Source organism: Musa acuminata, chromosome BXJ3-4 (assembly GCF_036884655.1).
Source record: "Musa acuminata AAA Group cultivar baxijiao chromosome BXJ3-4, Cavendish_Baxijiao_AAA, whole genome shotgun sequence".
Classification (NCBI taxonomy): domain Eukaryota; kingdom Viridiplantae; phylum Streptophyta; class Magnoliopsida; order Zingiberales; family Musaceae; genus Musa; species Musa acuminata.
In genome coordinates, this window is record NC_088352.1 from 39,428,717 (window position 1) to 39,450,727 (window position 22,011).

The 22,011-nt window shown below is 36.6% G+C and overlaps 2 protein-coding genes across 6 annotated transcripts; both read left to right on the forward strand.

Moving 5' to 3' along the window:
- The first annotated feature begins 306 nt into the window (after nt 1-306).
- On the forward strand, nt 307-14,143 carry LOC103996027 (kinesin-like protein KIN-14I). 5 transcript variants are annotated; one of them, XM_009416863.3, is made up of 24 exons: nt 307-659; nt 1,154-1,396; nt 2,443-2,515; nt 4,069-4,200; nt 4,452-4,690; nt 4,821-5,148; nt 6,519-6,618; nt 6,741-6,922; nt 7,022-7,137; nt 7,232-7,334; nt 8,097-8,249; nt 8,336-8,482; nt 8,603-8,803; nt 9,008-9,172; nt 9,264-9,434; nt 9,593-9,730; nt 9,901-10,095; nt 10,249-10,375; nt 10,474-10,676; nt 10,847-11,029; nt 11,808-11,903; nt 12,173-12,370; nt 13,058-13,329; nt 13,780-14,143. In XM_009416863.3, exons 2-24 carry the CDS (start codon nt 1,242-1,244, stop codon nt 13,970-13,972), a joined length of 3,870 nt encoding a protein of 1,289 aa, XP_009415138.2. In that variant the 5' UTR covers nt 307-659; nt 1,154-1,241; the 3' UTR covers nt 13,973-14,143. The 5 variants fall into 5 exon arrangements, with proteins under 5 accessions (XP_009415138.2, XP_009415372.2, XP_009415221.2 ...); XM_009416946.3 differs by having other exon boundaries at nt 323-659; nt 1,160-1,396; XM_065146201.1 differs by lacking the exons at nt 307-659; nt 1,154-1,396 and adding an exon at nt 2,021-2,237.
- A 2,995-nt stretch (nt 14,144-17,138) lies between these two features.
- On the forward strand, nt 17,139-22,007 carry LOC135636568 (cinnamoyl-CoA reductase 2-like). Its single transcript, XM_065148338.1, has 6 exons — nt 17,139-17,301; nt 17,986-18,155; nt 18,511-18,696; nt 20,264-20,426; nt 21,308-21,497; nt 21,603-22,007. The coding sequence occupies exons 1-6, from the start codon at nt 17,175-17,177 to the stop codon at nt 21,739-21,741; spliced, it is 975 nt and encodes a 324-aa protein (XP_065004410.1). The 5' UTR covers nt 17,139-17,174; the 3' UTR covers nt 21,742-22,007.
- The last annotated feature ends 4 nt before the right edge of the window (nt 22,008-22,011 follow it).

Sequence of the window (22,011 nt, forward strand, 5' to 3'; positions counted from 1 at the left end):
GATCTCAAGCACGTTCAAATTCTGAAGTGCACGAATCCAGGGTTTTTTGTTTCCGTGTTACTCGACCGCGGAGATGCTGAGCCCAAGTTGAAGCCCTAACCGTGCACCGAGAGTCCTATTCGCTGATATATGAAAATACGATGACGTGGTGCTCTTGGATTCGCTGGGTGGACTCCGGGTATGTAAAATCATGGAATCAAACATGGGCATTTTGAAAACCATGTTTTCTGTTTTCTAAAACATTAGTCTTTTATTTTAGCAAACGAAAATGACGTCGTCTCCTTCGTGTCCCCTCTCTCTCTCTCTCTCTCTCTCTCTCTCCTCTCCCACTCCTTCCCACTCCCTCTCCCTCTCCCTGTGATTTCTTTAATCCTCGTGAGCCCCCAACGCCATCCCTCGCCTACTTTTTCTTCACCTCCTCGATTCCCATCCGTCTTTTTAATGCCTTCGGGTTAGATCTCGTCACGGGAGAGGAGACAGAGAAGAGAGAACAACAGGAAGCCGGCAGCAGCAGCAGCTTCGGGAGGAGGAAGAAGAAGAATCCGATGATGACGACCAGTTAAGGTTTAGCGTTCCGTATCATGTGGTTTGCTCGGTTGTTATCTTGGCGGCTGGTCGACTTCGTGCTGACCACATTCCCCTGATTTCTCCACTTACAGGTGATCTCTTGTTTTCCGTCTCACATTCGGTTCTTCTCGGTTCTCATCGTTGGATTCCCCTGATTTTATTTGATCTGAAGCTTTTCTAGTCATGTTTTGTCGGCCGATGTTTCTTTCTCGTGGTGTCCTTGACATCACCAGAATGTATATGGTGGGGAAAGATCAAAGAGTTCCAGTTCTCTAGAATAATTATTTCGCTGCCGTAGAGGAGTTTTACTCTCTTCAGTCTTAGAAACTGTTGCATAGGATTCTCTTTCTTGGCCAAAATTGCATAAAGATTGGATTTTGCATGCTGAAAAACCCTCGTACATGTCTATCCCCACCTTTTTTTGGAGCCAAAAAGGGGCCCCTCTTTTTTCCATCAACTTTTTCTCACGGGAGAATTCTTGTTTTGGAAGTCAAGGTATGATGTAGATTTTGTATGAAGACACTTTTGCTCGTTGGAATGCTCAATCCAACATGACTTTTATATTGAACTTTGTATTGGTTCCAAGATTTAGAAAAAAGAGGGGGTGCAAGAAGGTTAGTTGCGGTGCATTAGGAGGAAGTGTGTGGAAAGTCTGTTGCTCTTGATCCACAGAAATGAATGTCGGCAGTCTGCCCATGGCAGCCCAGGGTGCTAGGGCAAGCCAATCATCCTTCAACTCCAGCAATGGGAATGCAACGCCTTTGCATACTTCTGCTGCCAGCGTAAACGGGGATGGATATGACAGCGACGGATCTTATTTTGCTCCTCCGTAAGTTTAAACTTCTTGGTTGTTTGTTCCACAAACTGTGGAATTAGATAAAGATTGCTTTCATTGTTTTGGTAGTACTGACCTGCATTCTCTGATGGCTTAATGCTGGATGCGTAAGAACATTAAACCAGAAACCTTCTCACCTGACTTTTCAGTTGTGCATCTGCAATAAAAATGCCTTGGTGGAATGGGGCTATCCTAAAAAGTTGAACATATCTTGAGAAGTTCACCACATTGATAGACTTCCAACCTAATTTTCTATCTACGGGAAGCACACATGTTAATCTTACACTCATAAACTTTGAAGCGTGTGGGATCTATTTGTTTTTATTTCATCACTATGTATGAGTTTTAAACCCATACTTTGATGATGTCTTGTCTGACTACCACCATCCAATTTTAGATACAGTGCCAAATGTTGATTTCTAGAAAATCATGGTAATACCAAAACCTTTATTTTACTTCAAATGTATAGACGATGAGAAGATTTATTTTACATTAGGAAAACTCAGCCTTTATTGCTCTTAACATGATATATGTACCTTCACATTTTTCATTTATTTTGGGGACACATCTTCATATCTGTAGCTCCATGGATGTTTTCCTTTATTCTCTACTTTCTCCATCTGTTTGAACTACTGAATTTAAGGTCAAAATCCTTAAATAATCTATTATGTGACATAACAATTAGTTCATTAATGCTAATATAAATTAATATGTTAGAAATGGAAAAAAAAGGAAGTCCAATACACGAGGCTCCTGCCAATGAAGGGTTTGGAGAGGGTCAATGCACGTAACATGCAAGCAAAGAGGCTGCTTCATGATTCGGGTACTTGCTTAGGTAGGTCTCAAAGGAGCAAATTTACACTCATCTCATTGTTTTATCAGTGGGTGATGCCTAGCGTTCATTTTCTGTTCATGGTCACTTGGACACGTCCTTGTATTTTCCATAATTTATATGGTCATCGTAGAGTAGAACATAAGAGAAGCTGCACTAAAATTTTTCATTGTTTCATATGCTTATTCTTTGACTATTGCTTTTGTAGTACCCCAAGGACCCTATCAATGTCCATACCAGCTGATCTTGCTGGTGCTATAACTTTGATCGATAGGTTTCAGGTATGCATTTGAACCTTCACTGGTTCTCAGCAATTATCTCTGACTGACAAGGATCATATATGCATATAAACATTGATCTTTCCTTCAAATCTTGTTTTCATTTAATTAGACTTGTTTTTTGTGAACTTTAAGCCAAGGGAAAATATTTTTCTTGGAATGGATACTTACTAATTACAGCTAAACATTCTACATATCAGCATACTTATTTATAATATCCATATTGACAAGTATATGGTCATGTATGCTTGGACAAGAATTTCAAAATGTGAAGTTATGTCAAAAATTTATCGAGAGATTTGTCAAATAGAGGATACTCAAACCACACAGGTGCAAAATTTTGCCTTTTGTTTGTGGTTGTTAAAAGACATTATGATCAATATTATCAAATATCAATTATGCTAATCCCATAGTAATGGATTCCTTTGGTATCATATTATAAATTGTCATTATTTGCCCTCTCCAGAATTTGACTGATCTGAACACTATTACTTCGATCATAGTTAACAATATGATGAACGAGGGGAATAATTACAAATTCATCATAGAGACGATTCTTTTTCTCTGACTTATTAGGTTTTTAAATTAAATTATATCTGGTAGTTTGAAAAATAAAGGTAATTCTAAAGCCAAAATATCATATTACTTTATTCTCTTTATGTAGTGTTTGTATCATGCATATGACTAATGTACCATGATATGTATAATGATTCTGTGATGCTGCATGTTTCATCTTCCCAATGAAGTTGGGTATGTGCAATTTGGCTGGCGATTTTCTTACATTGCTTAGCCCAGAAAGTTCTCTTTCTGGATTTAGTGCATGTTTCCAAAGAAACATATTTTATATGTTAACTGGCTACCTTGTGTAGCTCATATAGGCAACCATTACGAAAAACCACCGAAGTCATCCTTCACTTTGTCTATGTCTAAATCCTGCAAGTGATCTTGATCCATATTCGGATAATATATTTCTCATTCATCCTAGTTTCTTGCATTACGTAGTATTGTAATTTTAGTCATTCATAAAACTCACCAGTTCTATTTTCTTTTTCCTTTCCAGAAAACAAGCTTTTTGACTTGTTATTTTTATCCTTTTTTATCACTAGTTGTTCTCTATCCTGATTCAACATTTGCCTTTGGTTTTTCAACTACACATGATTTCTTCACGAGGTGTGCATACTATTTGGTGCTAACTTCATGACACTAGAAATATCCTTGATTTTCATGCATTCTTCATGCAACTGAATGGATCTTTGCACTAGTTCTTTTTGATAGTTGTGATCTTCTTGGAAAGTAGGCTCATTTGGCTTTTAACAGCTTTTGTTTTGAGTAAAATGCTAGCTAATATATTTTCAATCATTTGACAGCAAATTAATCAGTATTAATTGTGGGCCAAAGCATTTATGTTATGGAACTTCTTATTGCATGTCTCATGCTAAATGTGTTCAAATTGCCTTGTAGCTTTGGTCCCCACAAAAGATGACCACTAGTTATATAAGGTTTCTTTTGCTTGTCTTGTATTCCATCATTATCTCAGTTTTGCCCTCTCTTCATAGGTAGAGGGGTTTTTGAAATCAATGCAAAAGCAGATGCAGTCTGCCGGAAAACGTGGATTTTTCTCTAAAAAATCTGTTGGCCCTCAAGTTCGTGAAAAGTATACATTGGAAGATATGCTGTGCTTTCAAAAGGTGACACATCTTCTTTCTATATATGGCTGCTTTGATAAAACACTTACAATTAGGTTTATCAGTTGCTGTGCAGAATTCTGATTATGCATGTGTGTGTGTGTGTGGGTGCATGTGTGTGCGGGTGCATCGGTGTGTGCATGGGTGCATGCTTGCATTTACATGCGCATGTGTGTGTGAAGTGAGAGATAGATACAATATAGCCTGTTTTGTGCTTCTTAGAACATACTAAAATTTGTTACATATTTTGGCAGGATCCAATCCCAACTTCTCTGCTTAAAATAGACAATGACTTAGTAAGCCGTTCCATAAAGTTGTTCCTGTTGATTTTGAAGTACATGGGGATTGATTCTTCAGATAAAATAACTCCATTGAGTGTTGAAGAGTGTACAGAGCTTGTTGCAAAAATTTATAAGCACTGTTTAAAGCGTTCTGAACTTCGAGATGAGCTTTTTGTTCAAATCTCAAAGCAAACTCGCAATAATCCTGATAGGTAAGCTATACATGAGACGTTGGGATGTTACAAACATTCATTGGTTTCCTCCTCCATAAGTATGCTGCCTGTTAACATCATATCACTATCAGCTCACAATTCCATGGTATTGCTATATTTATGTCTGCAGAGATTCTCTAATAAAATCTTGGGAACTCATGTATCTATGTGCTTCTGCCATGCCTCCAAGCAAGGATATTGGAGCATATTTATCAGAATATATTCATTATGTAGCTCATGGGATGAACAATGAACCTGAAGTTCATGTCCTTGCTTTAAATACATTGAATGCATTGAAGCATTCAGTAAAAGCAGGACCGAGACTTACAATACCTACACATGAGGAGATTGAAGCTCTGTTAACTGGCAAGAAGCTTACAACAATAGTGTTTTTCCTAGACGAAACTTTTGAAGAAATTATTTATGACATGGCAACAACTGTTGCTGATGCTGTGGAGGTACAGAATGATTCTTGTTGCTTTCCTTTTTCTTAATAAACTGTATATCTACTTACAGTTACATATGCAAAATTTACTTTATTATGCTCTTAGGTTGGCCACCTGTTTACTTTTGTTTAATATCTATGTTGCATTTTCAGCCAAGTATGAAAGAGATGTGAAGAATCTACTATTGATGATGAAAAACACAAATGCTGTGAACATTGGCATGCAAGCATATTTTTCAGATTGGTATACTGAAATTTCTTAGGAAACAATAAATTTATATTTTTGCCGGTATCACCTTGTTTGATATAAGATGATGTAATTCTCTAAGGTTGCTTGCTCCTCTTCGACTTGAGTGCCAATGGTTTGAGTCCTGGAAAAAACACTCACCCATAAGTAAGCCTGTATACTTTGACCCTCTCAAGACTGCAAATTGCAGAAATCCTGTGCAATGGGCTGCCTAAACACAAATATCCCAGTAGGTGCAACATATTGATTAGTTGAAGTGACCTCATTGGATTTGTCCTATTATGCACGTACATTTGTTTTTACATTTTCCCCCAACAACACTATAACATCTAGGCTTGGCAACCCTTTAATGACCATTTTTATACTTCAGAATTTTCCTGCTAAAACAAAAAGTTCTTTGCCAAATGCACTCATGTTTTGTCAACTTTTGAGCAACTGCTCTGTGATTGTATACCTTTCAGATGGAGGCAACATATCCAGTGGATACATTTTATGCTTGATGCATTCTCATGCAGTCATGCACTCATGCTAAATATAAAAAAACTGCAATGTGCTTGTTGACTAATACAATTGATTTTTTTCTTCATCAGGTAAATGAAAAAATGAGTAGAATTTAAGTAATAGCTGTAACATTACTTAATTGTTTTTCCAAACACATCTTAAATGTGGCCTAGATCCTTCACAATCTCCCTACTGGCTTTAATTGGTTAGAGTTGTCAGACCACTTCAGCATTTTGTTGCCTGAATATATATCAAGCACTTACTCTCTGTCAAATGTTCCAGCAAGAAAGCCTAGAGAAGGATGTTAAGAAACATTCATCTAAAAATTGTTAGACCTAACATGACTGGAAAAGTTCTAAAGGATTAGTAAATGAATTAAGGAAGAACCAGTGAGTTATTAGCTATTCCAAATTTCTAAGATCCATACCCATAAAAGCAGCAATTGCCTAGGAAGCAGCATGTTAACTGCATTTCCTGTAATTTCCTTGGCTTTTTGGTTGGTTGTAATCTAAGTCCATGTGATCTTTGGCAACGTACGGGCCTAAAATAATCATTCTTCTATCATCATAAAAAGATCAGTTTTTGTATTGAGTTATTTTTGAGGTTCTTGATGATGAAATGTGATTTTCCTTTAGGAAATTGCAGGAATCATCAAACTCTCAGTTTATTCGAGTTTCAGTCTATTTGAGTGCCGAAAAGTTGTCAATGGTTCAAAGTGTGCTGATTCTGGCAATGGTAATTATTATTGCAAGGAAGTTCTATGATAGCAAAGAAAAAGTTGAATCTAAGATGCTTATTGTCTATGGTCTTTTTTTTGCACTATTAATGTGAGTGGCTATGTATTCTTTTGCATGCAGAGGAATATTTAGCCTTAGATGATAACAAGTATGTTAGTGATTTGCTGGCTGAATTCAAGGCAGCTAAGGATCGTACTAAAGGAGAGATTTCACACTGCAAACTTATATTCAAAAAACGATTATTTCGGGAATCAGACGAAACTGTAGCTGATCCAATGTTTGTTCAGCTGTCTTATGTACAGGTATCAGACATTTTGCCTGAGACACGAACAATTGCTGAAGTGTAATTCTTATGATCATGCCATCGCTTTATTTACCTTGATATTTTCCTTTTATTGCAGTTACAACATGATTATATGCTAGGAAACTATCCTGTTGGGAGGGATGATGCTGCACAATTATCTGCTTTACAGATTTTGGTTGAGGTTGGGAGCATACAACATCCGGGATCATGTGTGTGAGTGTCTGAATTACCTTATTGTTCAAGTCACTTCTGTGGAGTTTGCTTTTGGTTGAAATGTTAGATTTTAGATGTTCTTCGTGATTTGCAGTGAATGGTTTTCACTTCTCGAAAGGTTTCTGCCTAGACAAATTGCTATTACACGTGCAAAGGGAGACTGGGAGCTTGATATTATTTCCCGCTATCGGTTAATGGTAAGCATTGAACTTTCGGTGGTAATAATTGAAATATTACTTCATATCAAGGTCTGCTATACCGAAGCGTACTGTCCGTACCGGTCCGATAGGTTATCGGTACGTGGACCGCCCGGTACCGCTACAGTGCTACAGTATGAAAAAAAATATAAAATTGTTTGGTACACCAGGGTGTACCGCTCGGTATGCCCTGATGTACCGCCCGGTACACCGGTACCGTATCGAGCCTGGGTCGAAACACCGGTATGGTACGGTACGGCGAACCTTGCTTCATATATGAAGCTTGTTTGATGACAGTTATTCTATCAAGTTTTTCCTTGTTAAATTATCTATGGACTAATATATGGCAAGTTTCTCTCTTCCATAGAGTTGCTTTTTGCTAGGAATTTTGCATCAATTTGCAGAAGTCAAAACCAAAACAGGAGATGGCTGTAAAATTCTTTTGAAATTCCATAGAACCTTCCTCTTCAGTTATTACTGTCTGTTCAAATTGATGGGTAAAGGCTTAAATGATATACGTTGATTGTATTTTTTTTCTTCTTATGTGCAGATGTTTATTGTTCATGTTTATATGTCTTATGTGCTGATTAAAGTTGTGACTGAGGATCATTCATGCACATATGAGTAGCACATATTAATACATCATTTATTCGACATTCAATATTATGTGGTGAAATTTTTTTGGAATATCTTTGCCAAAACTTTATTCAGTTATAAATTTTTATGATTTTGGAACTTATTTCAATTTATTGATTCATGCAGGAGCATATGTCAAAGGATGATGCTAAACATCAGTTCCTTCGAATTCTAAGGACTCTTCCTTATGGAAATTCTGTCTTTTTTAGTGTGCGGAAGATAGATGATCCTATTGGTCTTTTACCTGGACGGATTGTTTTAGGAATCAATAAGCGTGGGGTTAGTTGCAATTTGGACTATACTTTGGTGCTTCCAAGCTACCATAATTGGGTGACTTAAAAAGCAAACTGTGTTTATGGTTTTAGGTTCATTTTTTCCGCCCAGTTCCAAAAGAGTATTTGCACTCTGCAGAACTAAGAGATATTATGCAATTTGGTAGTAGCAATACTGCTGTTTTTTTCAAGATGAGGGTCGCTGGCATCCTTCACATTTTTCAGTTCGAAACTAAGCAGGTTCAGGCATATCCATGTGTTTCATTTTTTACTCTTAACTTATCTTGGATTCTTTTTTGGGTCTTCATCTTATTTATATTTTTCTTTAATCGCACATTGGTTCTGCACTTAAATTTTCAGGGTGAGGAAATATGTGTTGCTCTTCAGACACATATAAATGATGTGATGCTTCGTCGATATGCAAAAGCTCGCTCTGCTACCAGTGGAGTTAATCATGGTGATTTTTCTCAAGCAATAAAAACTCCAAGCTTAGATATATATGAAAAACGTTTACAAGACCTGTCTGGAGCTGTTGAAGAATCTAAAAAGTATACAGATCATGTAAGTAATCACATGTTTTCTTTTTTTCTGTGTATTTTTAATGGCTGTAATCCATATTGTCCATTTTGTTTGCTCACTCAACTTTTTACTTTTTCCTCCAGAACTTTAAAGGAATTTTCATGTAACTCAACTTTTATTAAGCAATAAACTCATATTCATATATATATATATATATATATATATATATTTATTTATTTATTGTAGTTGTTGGAAGAATTGTGTATGAGGGAGAAACAAGAGCTGGAGATGCAGGAGGAACTGGAAAGGCTGAAAGAATCATTGAGGTCAGAGAGGCAATGTCTAAGAGATGTTACTTATGACTGTGACAATCTTAAAGCACTTTGTGATGAAAAAGATTCTTCTTTGCAGGTTATGTCCTGGTGAACTAACAATTTAGCTGCCTTTTCCTAATTGATGTTGCTTTGTGACTCATGCTTCTGTCATGTACTCTTACAATTAGGCTGCATTGCTGGATAAAAGTATTCTGGAGTCTGCATTAGCAAGAGTGAGCATCCAAGAACATATTATGGATGAGACCAATCATGAGATGGAACCTGTAAATGTATCTAATAAACAAAGGAAAAATACATTAACAGTGGGGAGTATGAAGACTGATCATGTTGACACCGAAGTATGTATGTCTGATTACTTTTCAGAGGGTCTATTAGGATTCGGTTCTTGCTATTCACCTTATGTAAATTTTAAGGCGAGAATTTTATTTGTTCTGAAAGATCTTTCACTTTGAAGATGATAATATGGGTATTTTTTTCTCTGATGATCTTTACAAAGACATTAAGAACACAGGAGGATCTGAATGCATGTATGAAGGAGTTACATGCGTCAGAAGAAAGTTATAAAATTATGCTGAACGAGAAATCTGTGCTTGAACAAAAGGTCCAAATGCTTGAGACGAAGAAAAACGATGAGGTATTTAGTCTGCTTTTACTTTCTTCTAGATTATGTTCACTTCTATATGCTAACTCAGTAACCTTGTAAACATTAAATATTGGATGTGTTTTTATAATTAAACAACCTTTTTTATATAAGTGCAATAACTGTGCTTATTTTTCCTTGAACTTATGTCTTGTAAAATGCAGAAGAGTGCACTGGAAAAGAACTTCAAAGAGGAACGAAGAAAGCTCAAGGCACATGTTAAAGAACTGGAACAAAAATTGGAGCGTGTTACACAGGACTTTGATGTTGCTCACGCTACTCTTACAATGAGAAACAGAGAACTAGATGATTTACAGAATAATTCAAAAGAGTTGGAGGAATTACGTGAATGGAAGGCGGTACGTATATTATAGTATATCACATTTCTTTTCTTACAAAAGATAATCTGCGATATTCTCTCAAGATTTTTTTATTTGGAAATGCTTTTCATATTTGTAAGTTCTATACTGAGAAAATTTAAATCTGCATTTCACTTTTAATCATTATTATAGGATATTGATAGAAAGAACGAACAAACTGCTGCTATTTTAAAGAAACAGGGGGCGCAACTCATTGAGCTAGAGGCACTTTATAAGGAAGAGCAAATTTTACGGAAGAGATACTATAATATGATTGAAGGTTTTTATGGCGATCTCCAGTTTTTTATGGAAGCTCTTTCTGTTAGTTATTTTATTTTCTCACAATAATAAACTTTTGCTTATCTTTTGACTTGACAGATATGAAAGGCAAAATAAGAGTGTTTTGTCGTTTGCGTCCTCTAAATGAGAAGGAGATTGCTGAAGGACAAAAGCAAATAATTGTCAGTCCTGATGAATTTACAATTGCACATCCGTGGAAGGATGAAAAATCAAAGCAACATATTTACGATTGTGTGTTTGATCAAAGTGCTTCACAGGATGAAGTTTTTGAGGATACCAAGGTAAGTTGCAGTTAAACTTATTGTGAAGTTTCAAAGTTCAATTTACAAACAAATTGCTGAATGATCATTGTGAACATATTTTCCTGCACATCTTTCTTTTCACATCTAAATAATGTTTAACTTTCTTGTTGTGTGTCACTGTGTTGATTGGTAATGTAATCAATATGCAGTATCTGGTACAATCTGCAGTTGATGGTTATAATGTTTGCATATTTGCATATGGGCAAACTGGTTCTGGAAAGACTTTTACAATCTATGGTTCAGAAAGTAATCCAGGGCTTACTCCAAGGGCAACTGCTGAACTTTTTAGAGTTATAAAGCATGATAGCAGCAAGTATTCCTTTTCCTTGAAGGTGAGTGCACAGTCCAATTCTTGCATTTCTGTCGTTGTTTTTATGTTCTGAATTCTCTCCTGCTTGGTGTATTCCAGATATGAAATAGAAGTGTTAGTCACTATGGGGCTTCATTTGGTTCATGAAATTGGGATGGTTATTTGTTAAATACACAGGAATTATTTTTCGATTCATTCTCATTTTTGTTTCTTTAAATTTTTTTGTTCCAGATAATCATTAGTTGTAAGAGACAAGTTATTTAGTCACTGGTATTAAGTTGGCTTGACAAATGAGTCATCTTTACCCGAACAATTATTGAACTCCATAACTGACAAAGATAACAAGTGTCCGTGGTACCGGTAGCGGTGGCAGGTCCTGGGGACAAAAAAGTTCGAGCCCGGGGATGATGGTCATGTTGGCAGCAGAGTAGGTGGAGGCTACAAGTTGTAATTTCACACTTTTTAGCATCAACTAGTCTCTTTCCTGATTGTTTCATCCATAAACTAATATATTCACTTCTTCTCTGATCTAGAATAGATTGACATTTCATGTCTTTAGCCGAAGGCTAAATCTATCTTGAAATTTTTCTAAGCATCATTTCTGTCATAGCTACGTTAAGTATGTTAAGGCATATGGAGAAATTGTCTCTCGCATCCCACTTTGACAGATTCTTTCCCACAGATAAATGTAATGAAGTTTAACTATTTGATTTAATGGTTTAAGTTGTTAAACTTTCTTTTTCAAGCACTTTATTCTCTTTATTTAATATATTATCACATTTTCCTTGATGTAATTCCAGGCATATATGGTGGAACTGTATCAGGACACTCTCGTGGATCTCTTACTACCAAAAAATGCCAAACGCCTAAAGTTGGAAATAAAAAAGGACACAAAGGTAACATCATACTTCCATCTTTGGTGCTTGAATTGTAACACAAAACGTCCTCCAATTCTCATTAGAGAAATAGGTGATGATACTGATAGAACATGCAGATAGAGAACTCTATGCAACACTATCTCCAAGTTTCTAAGGCAGCTTAGGAAAACGTTGCAATAACGAAATGAACATTCTGTGTCCCATAACTATGTCACTTTGTAATACTGGAAATTGCTTATAATTTAGATTGATGTTTCTGAAATTTGTTATTGTTCTTGATTCTTCAGGGCTTGGTCTCGATTGAAAATGCAACAATTATGCAGATCTCTAACTTTGATGAACTAAGGGCTATTATCTCTAGAGGGTCTGAGCAACGACATACTGCTGGGACTCACATGAATGATGAAAGTTCAAGATCACATTTAATACTATCAATAATCATTGAAAGCACCAACCTTCAGACTCAATCTCTTGCTAGAGGAAAGGTATGCACTTTTTAGAGAAGCTTTAAGTTGTTGAGAGTCAACAATGATCAGCAAGTCTATGATAAGTCTGTCACTTTATAACAGCATAAAAAACATTGCTTGATAACCATAGTAGAAAATCTCTTAAGAGTTGCAAAGAAGATTTCTCTTTTCATTGTACCAACCGCTTCAGTACATACTTTTTCAGATACATCACAAACTATGCTGCAAATGTTCATTGTCTTATCGTTATGCTCGTAAAGATATTTCAGTTAACTTACCCCTTGGACACACACTTTTAGTGGCATTGCTTTGCTATGTCCAATCATTTTCCTTTTCAGAAGCTTTTTGTTTTGCCATCCTCACTAGTAGAACAAAACTTTCTCTGGCATTACTTGTATTATGGACTTGATTTGTTTTTGTGACCAACAGATTAACATCCTTTCTTTTCTTTAAGCATATGTTATGAGGCACCTACTGGGTCACTTAACAAGAACCTTTTTTTTTACTTTATTGGGCAATTTATTTACACATCAACTGTTTCCTTGATAATTTAGTTGCTGATTTCTGTGAAGAGCAAACATTTAATCATGTATCTGGCTGACAGACTAAAATGGGCTATTTTGTTGTGGTTGTGTTATATAAGTTTTTATTATTAGTTAAGTTCAGCTCATATTGTCTTAAGCGAACTATTTCTGTTGTCCACAGATTAGCTTTGTAGACCTTGCTGGTTCTGAAAGGGTTAAGAAGTCTGGCTCCTTGGGGAACCAGCTGAAAGAAGCTCAAAGTATCAATAAGTCCCTCTCGGCTCTAGCGGATGTGATTGGTGCATTATGTTCTGATGGACAACATATACCATATAGGAACCATAAATTGACAATGCTCATGAGTGACTCTCTTGGTGGCAATGCAAAGACTCTAATGTTTGTGAATGTGTCTCCAGCAGAATCAAACTTGGAAGAAACATATAATTCCCTGATGTATGTATTCTCTTTGTTCACTTTTTTTTGTTGGTATTCTAAACATGTCATTGTTTTGAGTTTTGCTACATGTCTTCTTTTACTTCACATTCTGCAGAAAACACCACTGATGTTATTTGGTTGATTCAGCAACACAAGAACAGATAGGTTGCATTTTATCCTGCAAGTTGGAATTAGGCACATGTTATGAATTGAAAACTGTGCTCCACTCTTACTGCATCTTAAAATTAGTCTATTTTTCCATTCTTATCTATGTAAAATTGCATTTCTCATGTGTGCACGTGCTTACTCAGTCACATACCATGCAGATAGTATGTCAACATATTTTGTATGTTAGTAATCATAATTAGTATACATAATTTGACATGCTTTTCATCCTTCTGTCGCCTTTGGTATTATAACTCCATTCAGCATCTTAGTTCCTAGTGTCTGACCTATTTGTTCTTGCAGGTATGCATCAAGAGTACGATCAATTATAAACGAGCCAAGCAAGAATGTTTCTTCCAAAGAGATTGCACGATTAAAGAAGTTGGTAGCTTACTGGAAAGATCAAGCAGGAAAACGAGGCGACGATGAAGAACTAGGAGAGATCCAAGAAGAGCGGCATGCAAAAGACCGACCAGATGGCCGACTCGAGATGTAGCATTGACAAAAATGGAGGAGATTCGAGATCGCTGCACTTATTTTGATGTGAAATCATGGCTTGCAAATTGTGGCTCAACTGTGCCAGCAGCACATGTACAATGGTTTTCTGCAGTAAGTTGATGTACAGTGTATTTTTGGACCTCAATCTATAAGAAAAAGCTCTTCAAGAGATAGTTTTATGTAATATTGTTCATCATTATAATCATTTTAACATCGATTGTTCCTCTCACTTCTTTTTTAGATTTTCTTCTGCATAGTTGATGGATAAAGTCAGGATTACTAATTTCTTCTTGAAGCAAGTCCAAGTAAATGAGGGCGTGTATCAATCAAGTTCAGTGCATTTAAAGTTAGTAAGATCTTATGATCACACCGAGCTGATGTTCCAAAGCTGGTAGGGTCAGCCATGAATTCAACTTTATTTTCTTATAAACCTGACTTGCTTTTCAGCTACAAAAATATGAGAATATTTTTTAAATATAATAATATTTATTTTATCTTTCAGCCTTAAAATAAATAAAAAAAGATTAAAATATCCTCGAATAATATTGTAGGAAAGAAACAGTTGAGGATATTTCGGTATATTTAAGGTTGGAAAGGCCTCATTAGTGAGTGGAACCGATCGACGGTTCGGTTTTCGTTTTTTTTCTATGGGATTGACCGGTCCAATTTGGGTTTGATAAATTGTGATTTTGGTCTGACCTGTGTAGCGATCATAAGAGATTCGAATCGCTTGCATTGCTGAGAATCGTCAGTTAAGAACCGCCAAAATTCCACTCGAGTTGCCCGCGACGCGGACGGACACGTGCGGGGATCGTGACTATAAATGGCCGGGAGAAGGTATTTGAGACGGCAGCCCACTTTTGAATCCGCCTCTTTCGCTCTCTGGTTTTGATCGCGCGCAGGTGTTCGTTTGCAGAAGAGTAGAGCGGCGGCGTTAGAGTAGCGGCAGTATACGAGGATCGAAGGTGTATAAGGTGAACCCCTCGACCCCCCCTGAACAGCGGCGGAAACTTGCAGCTCTTCAATCCCTCATCACCAGTTATATACTCATCCTTTATCCACAGTCTTTCTTCTTGATACCTTGTTGATTGATCGACGGTGGTCTTATAGGGTTTCTCGTTTCTTGACAATATCTCCCGAGGACGATCGAGGCCGTTGATCTCTTGGTAAGGGTTTCTCACTCGATTAGTGGTAGAGCTGTCCTGTCTTCTTTCACCGCTTGGTTCTTATCACCTGAAGATTCAAGATCTTGTAGAAGTCGCCCTCAGTATCATTCTTACTCGTTAAAAACATGACTAGGGTGGTTCTTGTTGCTGTTTTGCCAAAAAATTGTCGATGGTGGTATAAACTAGATTATTGTTGTTATGCCTGTTGATATCATAATCACATCAATTATCTGGAAATTTTAGCATCATTTATTTTATTCGGGGCCTTTTAATGAACTTTGCCTGAATTCGGATTCCTTACATCTATTTGTTACGGCGAGATCGGCATAATTAATGTTTATACCTTTCTGTTTCTTCCGCCCGATCTTATTATGCTTCTCAGTGAAGGTGCATTAAATGAGTTCAAAATTCATTCCCAATTGGAGGAGAATGTTTACGGTTGATTATAACGTATAAGCAGTGTGTGCACCTTTTGGCATCACAAGCAAATTTTATTGCCTAAAGATCCTGAACACCATGATATATTTGTTGTGACATTGACCGATATTTGTGGTATCCTTTTCAACACATCGGATGGTTCAAAGCAATAGGACTAGGCAGTCAAATATTGGGAATAGGTACGTAGTTTGGGCCTTTAACTTGATCAGTAATATATGCTTATGTTTGGAGTACTTTCATATATATCTGCCAATTATGTTAGTAGTTGTTATGCTTACAAATTTTATATGAAATATGATAAATAATATTTCATACAAGTATAAAATTGTAATACTAAATGAAAAAAAAACATAAAACTAATTTCCATATCCATCTTAAGTCGTGTCATATTTTTGTCAAATTCTTTCCTTGTCTGCTTTAGAATCATAAGTATAATGATCGATCGGCATCTTACTGTATAATCAACAGCATAAAGAGGTTCAAACATTGAAGTGCTAGAAAGTCAGTGCTTTGTTTTTGTTCCACATAGTTGCTAGGTTATTTAAGTTATTACAATTCCAAATGAAGCTGACCCTTAGTTTACTTCAAATGCTGATAGACTACCATCGTGCAACTTTTCCCTGTCTAGCCTCAGATAATTGGCCCCCAAACTTGCAGTAGTATGTTCTTGTGCAATTTTTCTAGGTTTAGTTGTTGGCTTCTGATTATTGCATTTGTTGTTGTAAGTTTTAAACATGGATTTTTTTTTTTTTTTTTCATTTGCAGCGTTTCAATCATTCCTTTTTTTTATTAAGCATAGATTACTTGCATCCTATAATTCTGAAAATAAAATAAATAATTTTATTTATATTAATATCATCAACTGGATTATTGAAAAACAACATCACATGTTGAATCGGTATAAAAATATTAAACAAAAAAATAATTTTAACTTCTTTTATGTTTTTAATGATTTTATTAATAAAAAGATAATTTTGACAAATATTAAAATTATTTTTTTGTTTATCACTTTTATATCGATCTAATACATATTATGTTTTCCATTAATATAGCTAGCGATCTTAGGATAAATAAATTTATTTATTTTATTTTTAAAATCATAAGATTTTAATATAAAAATCATAATACTAATAGGAAAAAGATTATAATATTAATAGGAACAAGTACATAAAGTAATATATAATTAATGACAAGCAACTTTTTCCTCAAACCATCATGTGTAACGTAGGAAACCTAATTTGATTCTCATTACTCCACCAGCTAAAAAATTAGAAACCTACACCTGCCTGATAATGGTTGATCATCATGCAAAGCAAGCACCATGTGGTTTTGAGTTTATGATTTTGTTGAATATTATCAGACTGATCATGTGCCCAACAGGATATGTTTAATTCAAAAAGTTATAAAAAAAAGGGAAGCAAATTGAGTAAAACATGGCCAACGTGAGGACGCGTCCGGCCAACACAACCTGATCACTGAGTTGATGTATCGTCACGCGGCTTGACCTACACCGTCGATTCAGATCTACGCCGCACGGCTCCTGAGTCTTCTGGAATCTTACAAATCCAAGATCTGCGAAGAGCGGAAAGACGAACGATGGAGGCGGCGGGGGAGAAGAGGAGGAGGGTGTGCGTGACTGGCGCCGGAGGTTACCTGGCCTCGTGGCTGGTGAAGCTTCTCCTCAGCCGGGGCTACGTTGTTCATGGCACTGTAAGGGACCCAGGTACGCTGTTATCCCTATTTGCCTCATTTTGGTCGTTCACTCGTTGTGATACCTCGATTTGATTTGTGGCTATGACACTCTGATTTCATTAGAGTGTTGTGGATGTTGTTAGGAGTTCGCTATTTCAGTCGTAATTTCTTGTCACCAAGTTATTACTGTTGAAGATTGGTAGTAGCTATATGTCCGCTATTTGTCCTTCCACTACTTGGTAAACTGCAGCAGTACCTCTTTAGGTTAGGAATTAGTAGGAATATGCCTTACTTTTGGTCGGTTCAGAGCTGTCCTCCGCCCTGTTGTCCTGCTTCCTTCTTAACTACAGGAAACAGTGAAGTTTTGGACAATTTTTTCCTCTCCAACCGATGAGCGATAACTCCCACAACCATTTGGAAACTGTTGTTTGTGAATCGATGCAAAAAGAAACTTCCAAATAGTTTCTTTTAATTTGTCAAAATTTTCCAACAGAATTGTGATTTTTTTTTTGAGGTTATTTGGCACAAACTTGACCAAATTCCTTTGCTGTCGGGGTAATGATATAAATAGTTATTATATTTGAAGAACAGATTTTTTTTGTCTTGTGAATGCATGTGACTGGAAACTTCTTTTTAGTATGTAACTAAACCTCACATCACTGTCTCATTTAGCTACCACATTTTTGGCTCTGAGTTCTGCTAAATCGGGGTTCAGGTGATCCAAAAAATGCCCACCTGAAGAATCTGGACAGTGCTGCTGAAAACCTGCAATTATTCAAAGCAGACATGCTAGACTACAATTCTATAGTATCTGCAATTGCTGGATGTGAAGGAGTTTTTCATGTTGCTAGCCCTGTTCCTTCAAAGAAAGCGTCCAATCCAGAGGCAAGTTGTTCCCTTACGTCCTGACATCTCTCATATGTTAGCCTTTTCTTCTTTTGACATACTTCAGAAGCTCCTGCACCCTTGCACCCTTATGTATTTGAAGTCCTTGCTGCTGTACTAATTATGCCACTAAAGAAGCATATCTTGTTTCACTTGTCCATCAGCATAAATACTAATAGATAAGATGAGTCGTGGTGAGGCGACGTAGGTGATTCAGGGTTTTTAAAAAGCACCTGCAAGCATGGATTATTTAGTTAAATATTTAAATATCTTTTCATCTGCGATACTTACTCTCCAGATAAACATTTTTGGTTTTTGAGATAGTGTTCAGCATGTTTTTTTGACTGTCTTTCAGGTGGAGGTCATTGCTCCTGCTGTTACAGGCACTTTGAATGTACTAAAGGCATGTTCTGAGGCTAAAGTTAAGCGAGTGGTAGTGGTATCATCAGTTGTTGCTGTCTCAATGAGTCCCAATTGGCCAAAGGGTAAGATTAGGGATGAGAATTGTTGGTCAGATGAGGAATATTGTCGGAAATCAGAGGTAATTGATGTACAATGTCTGATTAATTATACACAGAAAGATTTCTGACATTCATATGCATGCTTGTACACAACATGGTTGCATGATTTTTAACCAGTATCTTCGTTTGCCATGTGAAATTTTCTGTTACCATGTGTGCTAATATAACTTCCTGTTCTTTTATGGATGGTCTTCTTCTTAGTGATGCTGTTCTCTAAGTATCTTGATTAGTTGAACTATTTCTTGTTGTTGATGCTATTATCGTTGGCTGTGGTAGCTTTTTATGTTACTCCAAAGTAGTGTCTGCCGTACCGAAGTGTACCGGCCGTACCAGGTGGTACGTACCGGTCTGCCAGGTACTCGGTACGCGGACCACCCTGTACCGCTACAGTGTTACAGTACTACACTGTAGCACTGCTACAGTATCGGTACACCAGGGTGTACCGCTCGGTGCACCCTGGTGTACCGCCTGGTACACCGGTACCATACCGTACCGAGCTCGGGTCGAAACTCCGGTACGGTACGGTACGGTATGGCGGACCTTGCTCCAAACATTAATCTCATCATTCGTTTTATGCTTTTGGACATATTAAGAAACATTAAAAGTGCTATACCATTATTTTGCTCTGTCATCATGCTGGTATGACATACTTCAGTTACAGATGTTACATTTATTCATTACAACCATATCCCATAAGAGTTGAAGTTCATGCAGTTATGTTCTTATGAATGGTTGTCTTCTCCAACTCAATTTGAAACCATTCTGAAACATATATGTTAAGATTTATAATAGATCTCCATATCATCTTTTGGGATGTTATTCTTTTGCCAACTTGATTCCCATTCATTTACGCTTGGGTATATAGTTTGTCACACCAAGTTAGTTTCCATTGAGCATCTCCTATCATGCATACGTTTCCTTTTGCGCTTTTCGTAGGTTTTAGTGTTATTTTTTCAAGAATATGATGTATATTGGACTACTTTTTCAGTTATGATTAATATGATTGAAGGAAATATTGAAAAAATATTGGGCATATTAAATTGAGATCATTTTGAAGAATTCAGGAAGGTGGTCTAGGAAGATTATGATAATATCATTTTCTTCCTTGCATCATCAACATCAGGTCCCTTGATTCGATTAAGATAATGGCCTTACTGATATGGCTACCCATCACAGGTTGTTGCCTTGCTTTTAAAACCTTAAAAGACTTCTTACTCTGGACCCATGTTGTAGGAAGTTCGAATCTCCCATTTGGTTTTCTGAAAAGTGTTTTTTATGATTTAAGACATCAAAGAGAATAGGCATGTCAACTGAGTGGTTGGCAGTCTAATGTCCTTTCTTGTTACTTACCGTTGACCTTTTGGCATTCTGAATAATAACCCATTTCTTTCTGAAAGGATCCTTCTTTTAAGTTTTTTTGCTTCTATGTACTTCAAATTTAGAGATCTTATTTATATCTGTTCTTTCCTACTGTCAAATATTAACAGCTGAAAAAATATGGTTGAAGCCTTTAAGAAAGTAGTAAAGATGACTATATATTGTGTTTTACTGCACTAAAACTGATCATAGTTTTCTAAATGATTGTAGAATTGGTACTACCTTTCAAAAACACTGGCAGAACGAGAGGCATTGGACTTTGCTGAGAAGAACAGACTTGATGTTGTCACTGTCTGCCCATCTTTCATTATAGGGCCATTGCTCCAATCCACCATCAATGCTAGCAGCTTAGTTCTCATAAATCTTTTAAAAGGTCCATATATACTTTCCTTTGTTATTTAGTTTGTTCAGATGATGTAGTAAGAAGTAAGTATTTTCATTTTAAGATTATCAGGAATTTTGTTTTAACAAGGGATGAGCCGCCGACATGAACCATGAGATGCCCCAATCTCCTACTTTTGTGTCTACATGCATATAAACATATCTGCATATGTATGCCTATATATATGCATATATCATATCATACAAGTAGAATGGTATTAATGTAGGCATTAGTGCTATTTACAAAGTTGAAAGTCACCAAAACATGCTGGCACCAGCAAGTACCTATAAGTGTACTGAAGGAAACTGCCAAAAGAACAAACTGCGGAAGGATTCTGGTAGAAAATTGAGAACATTGAGAATGAGTAAATGCAACCGATGCTTAAAGATACCTACATTAACTAATATATATGAGGCCTTTGAGAATCAATTTTCATTTGCGTCTTTAATTCATGTTGCTGTTCCTATATCCAATTACTAGTTTACTATATTGGTCATTTTCAACCAATTATACTAACTGCCATGGTCTTTTCTTCTACTAATAAAAAGACATTTATACGGTGGATATTCTCCAATATGCTAGTGGTACAATAAGATAATGAAGCTAAAAGGAGTCAGGAGTCTATTTACTCTATTTTGTCCATTCATACTTAAGCATGCTTCAGATTGCAAATCTGTTTAGCCAGATTACCTGGATTTTTACTCCTCTATACGAATTGTGTCGCATAAGATGTTGACTAGCTTCAGTTTTTGCCATGATACTAGAATCTGACTTTTGACTGATTCCTGTCATCCCTTCTTTTGGTGGATGCGATATACACATTCTAAGCAAGGATATTGTGCTTGCTACGTAAACCTTTTTTTGGCTCGCAGGTGTCCGTCCGACTGTGGAGAATAAAGTTCTATCCATTGTGGATGTTCGAGATGTAGCTGATGCTCTGCTGCTGGTGTATGAGGAACCGAATGCATCAGGACGGCACATTTGTGCACCTCATCGGGTGAAAATGCATGACTTAGTGGACATACTGAAGAGCGTATATCCTCACTACAAATATCCTGAAATGTGATATAACTAAAACCCTTCTTATACTTTGCATCAATGCAATTTGGAATGTCGTAATCTTATGATTCGTCTGAATATTATTGATCTAAGCATGTTAAATGCCAGTTTTACTGAGGTGGAGGAGGATTCCGAAATTCGTTCGGCGAAGTTGAACAACTTGGGATGGAAATGCAGGACTCTGCAGGAGAGCCTCACCGACACCATTGAATGCCACCGAGCTGCAGGTCTTCTGGACAGGGTGTAAAGCACATCATTTAGGTGCTTTAATTCTGCTTTACGTGCATCCAATCTCGTGCATTTATCTGACATTTCAGCAAGAGTAGTATCTTTTGCCCAAAAAAAAAAAATCAATTATTCGTAGCAAGTCATCGAGTAAACCAATTTGTAGGCTATATGGGCTGCAGCCATGTTCACCGTAGAACGTCTGTATGATACAGCCTTTCAATATGTCCTTGTGAATTGCTTGGTTTTAACGACATAATTATAGAGGGTGGCATTATGAGACTGATATGTA

Bases quoted from the DNA above. Each gene is read 5' to 3' on its own strand.
- LOC135636568 (XM_065148338.1), top strand. From the start codon at position 17,175: ATGGAGGCGGCGGGGGAGAAGAGGAGGAGGGTGTGCGTGACTGGCGCC. The intron at 18,156-18,510 runs GCAAGTTGTTCC...ACTGTCTTTCAG, and splicing joins AGAAAGCGTCCAATCCAGAG to GTGGAGGTCATTGCTCCTGC. The intron at 20,427-21,307 runs GTCCATATATAC...TTTGGCTCGCAG, and splicing joins TCTCATAAATCTTTTAAAAG to GTGTCCGTCCGACTGTGGAG.
- LOC103996027 (XM_009416863.3), top strand. From the start codon at position 1,242: ATGAATGTCGGCAGTCTGCCCATGGCAGCCCAGGGTGCTAGGGCAAGC. The intron at 4,201-4,451 runs GTGACACATCTT...ATATTTTGGCAG, and splicing joins ATATGCTGTGCTTTCAAAAG to GATCCAATCCCAACTTCTCT. The intron at 13,330-13,779 runs GTATGTATTCTC...TTGTTCTTGCAG, and splicing joins GAAACATATAATTCCCTGAT to GTATGCATCAAGAGTACGAT.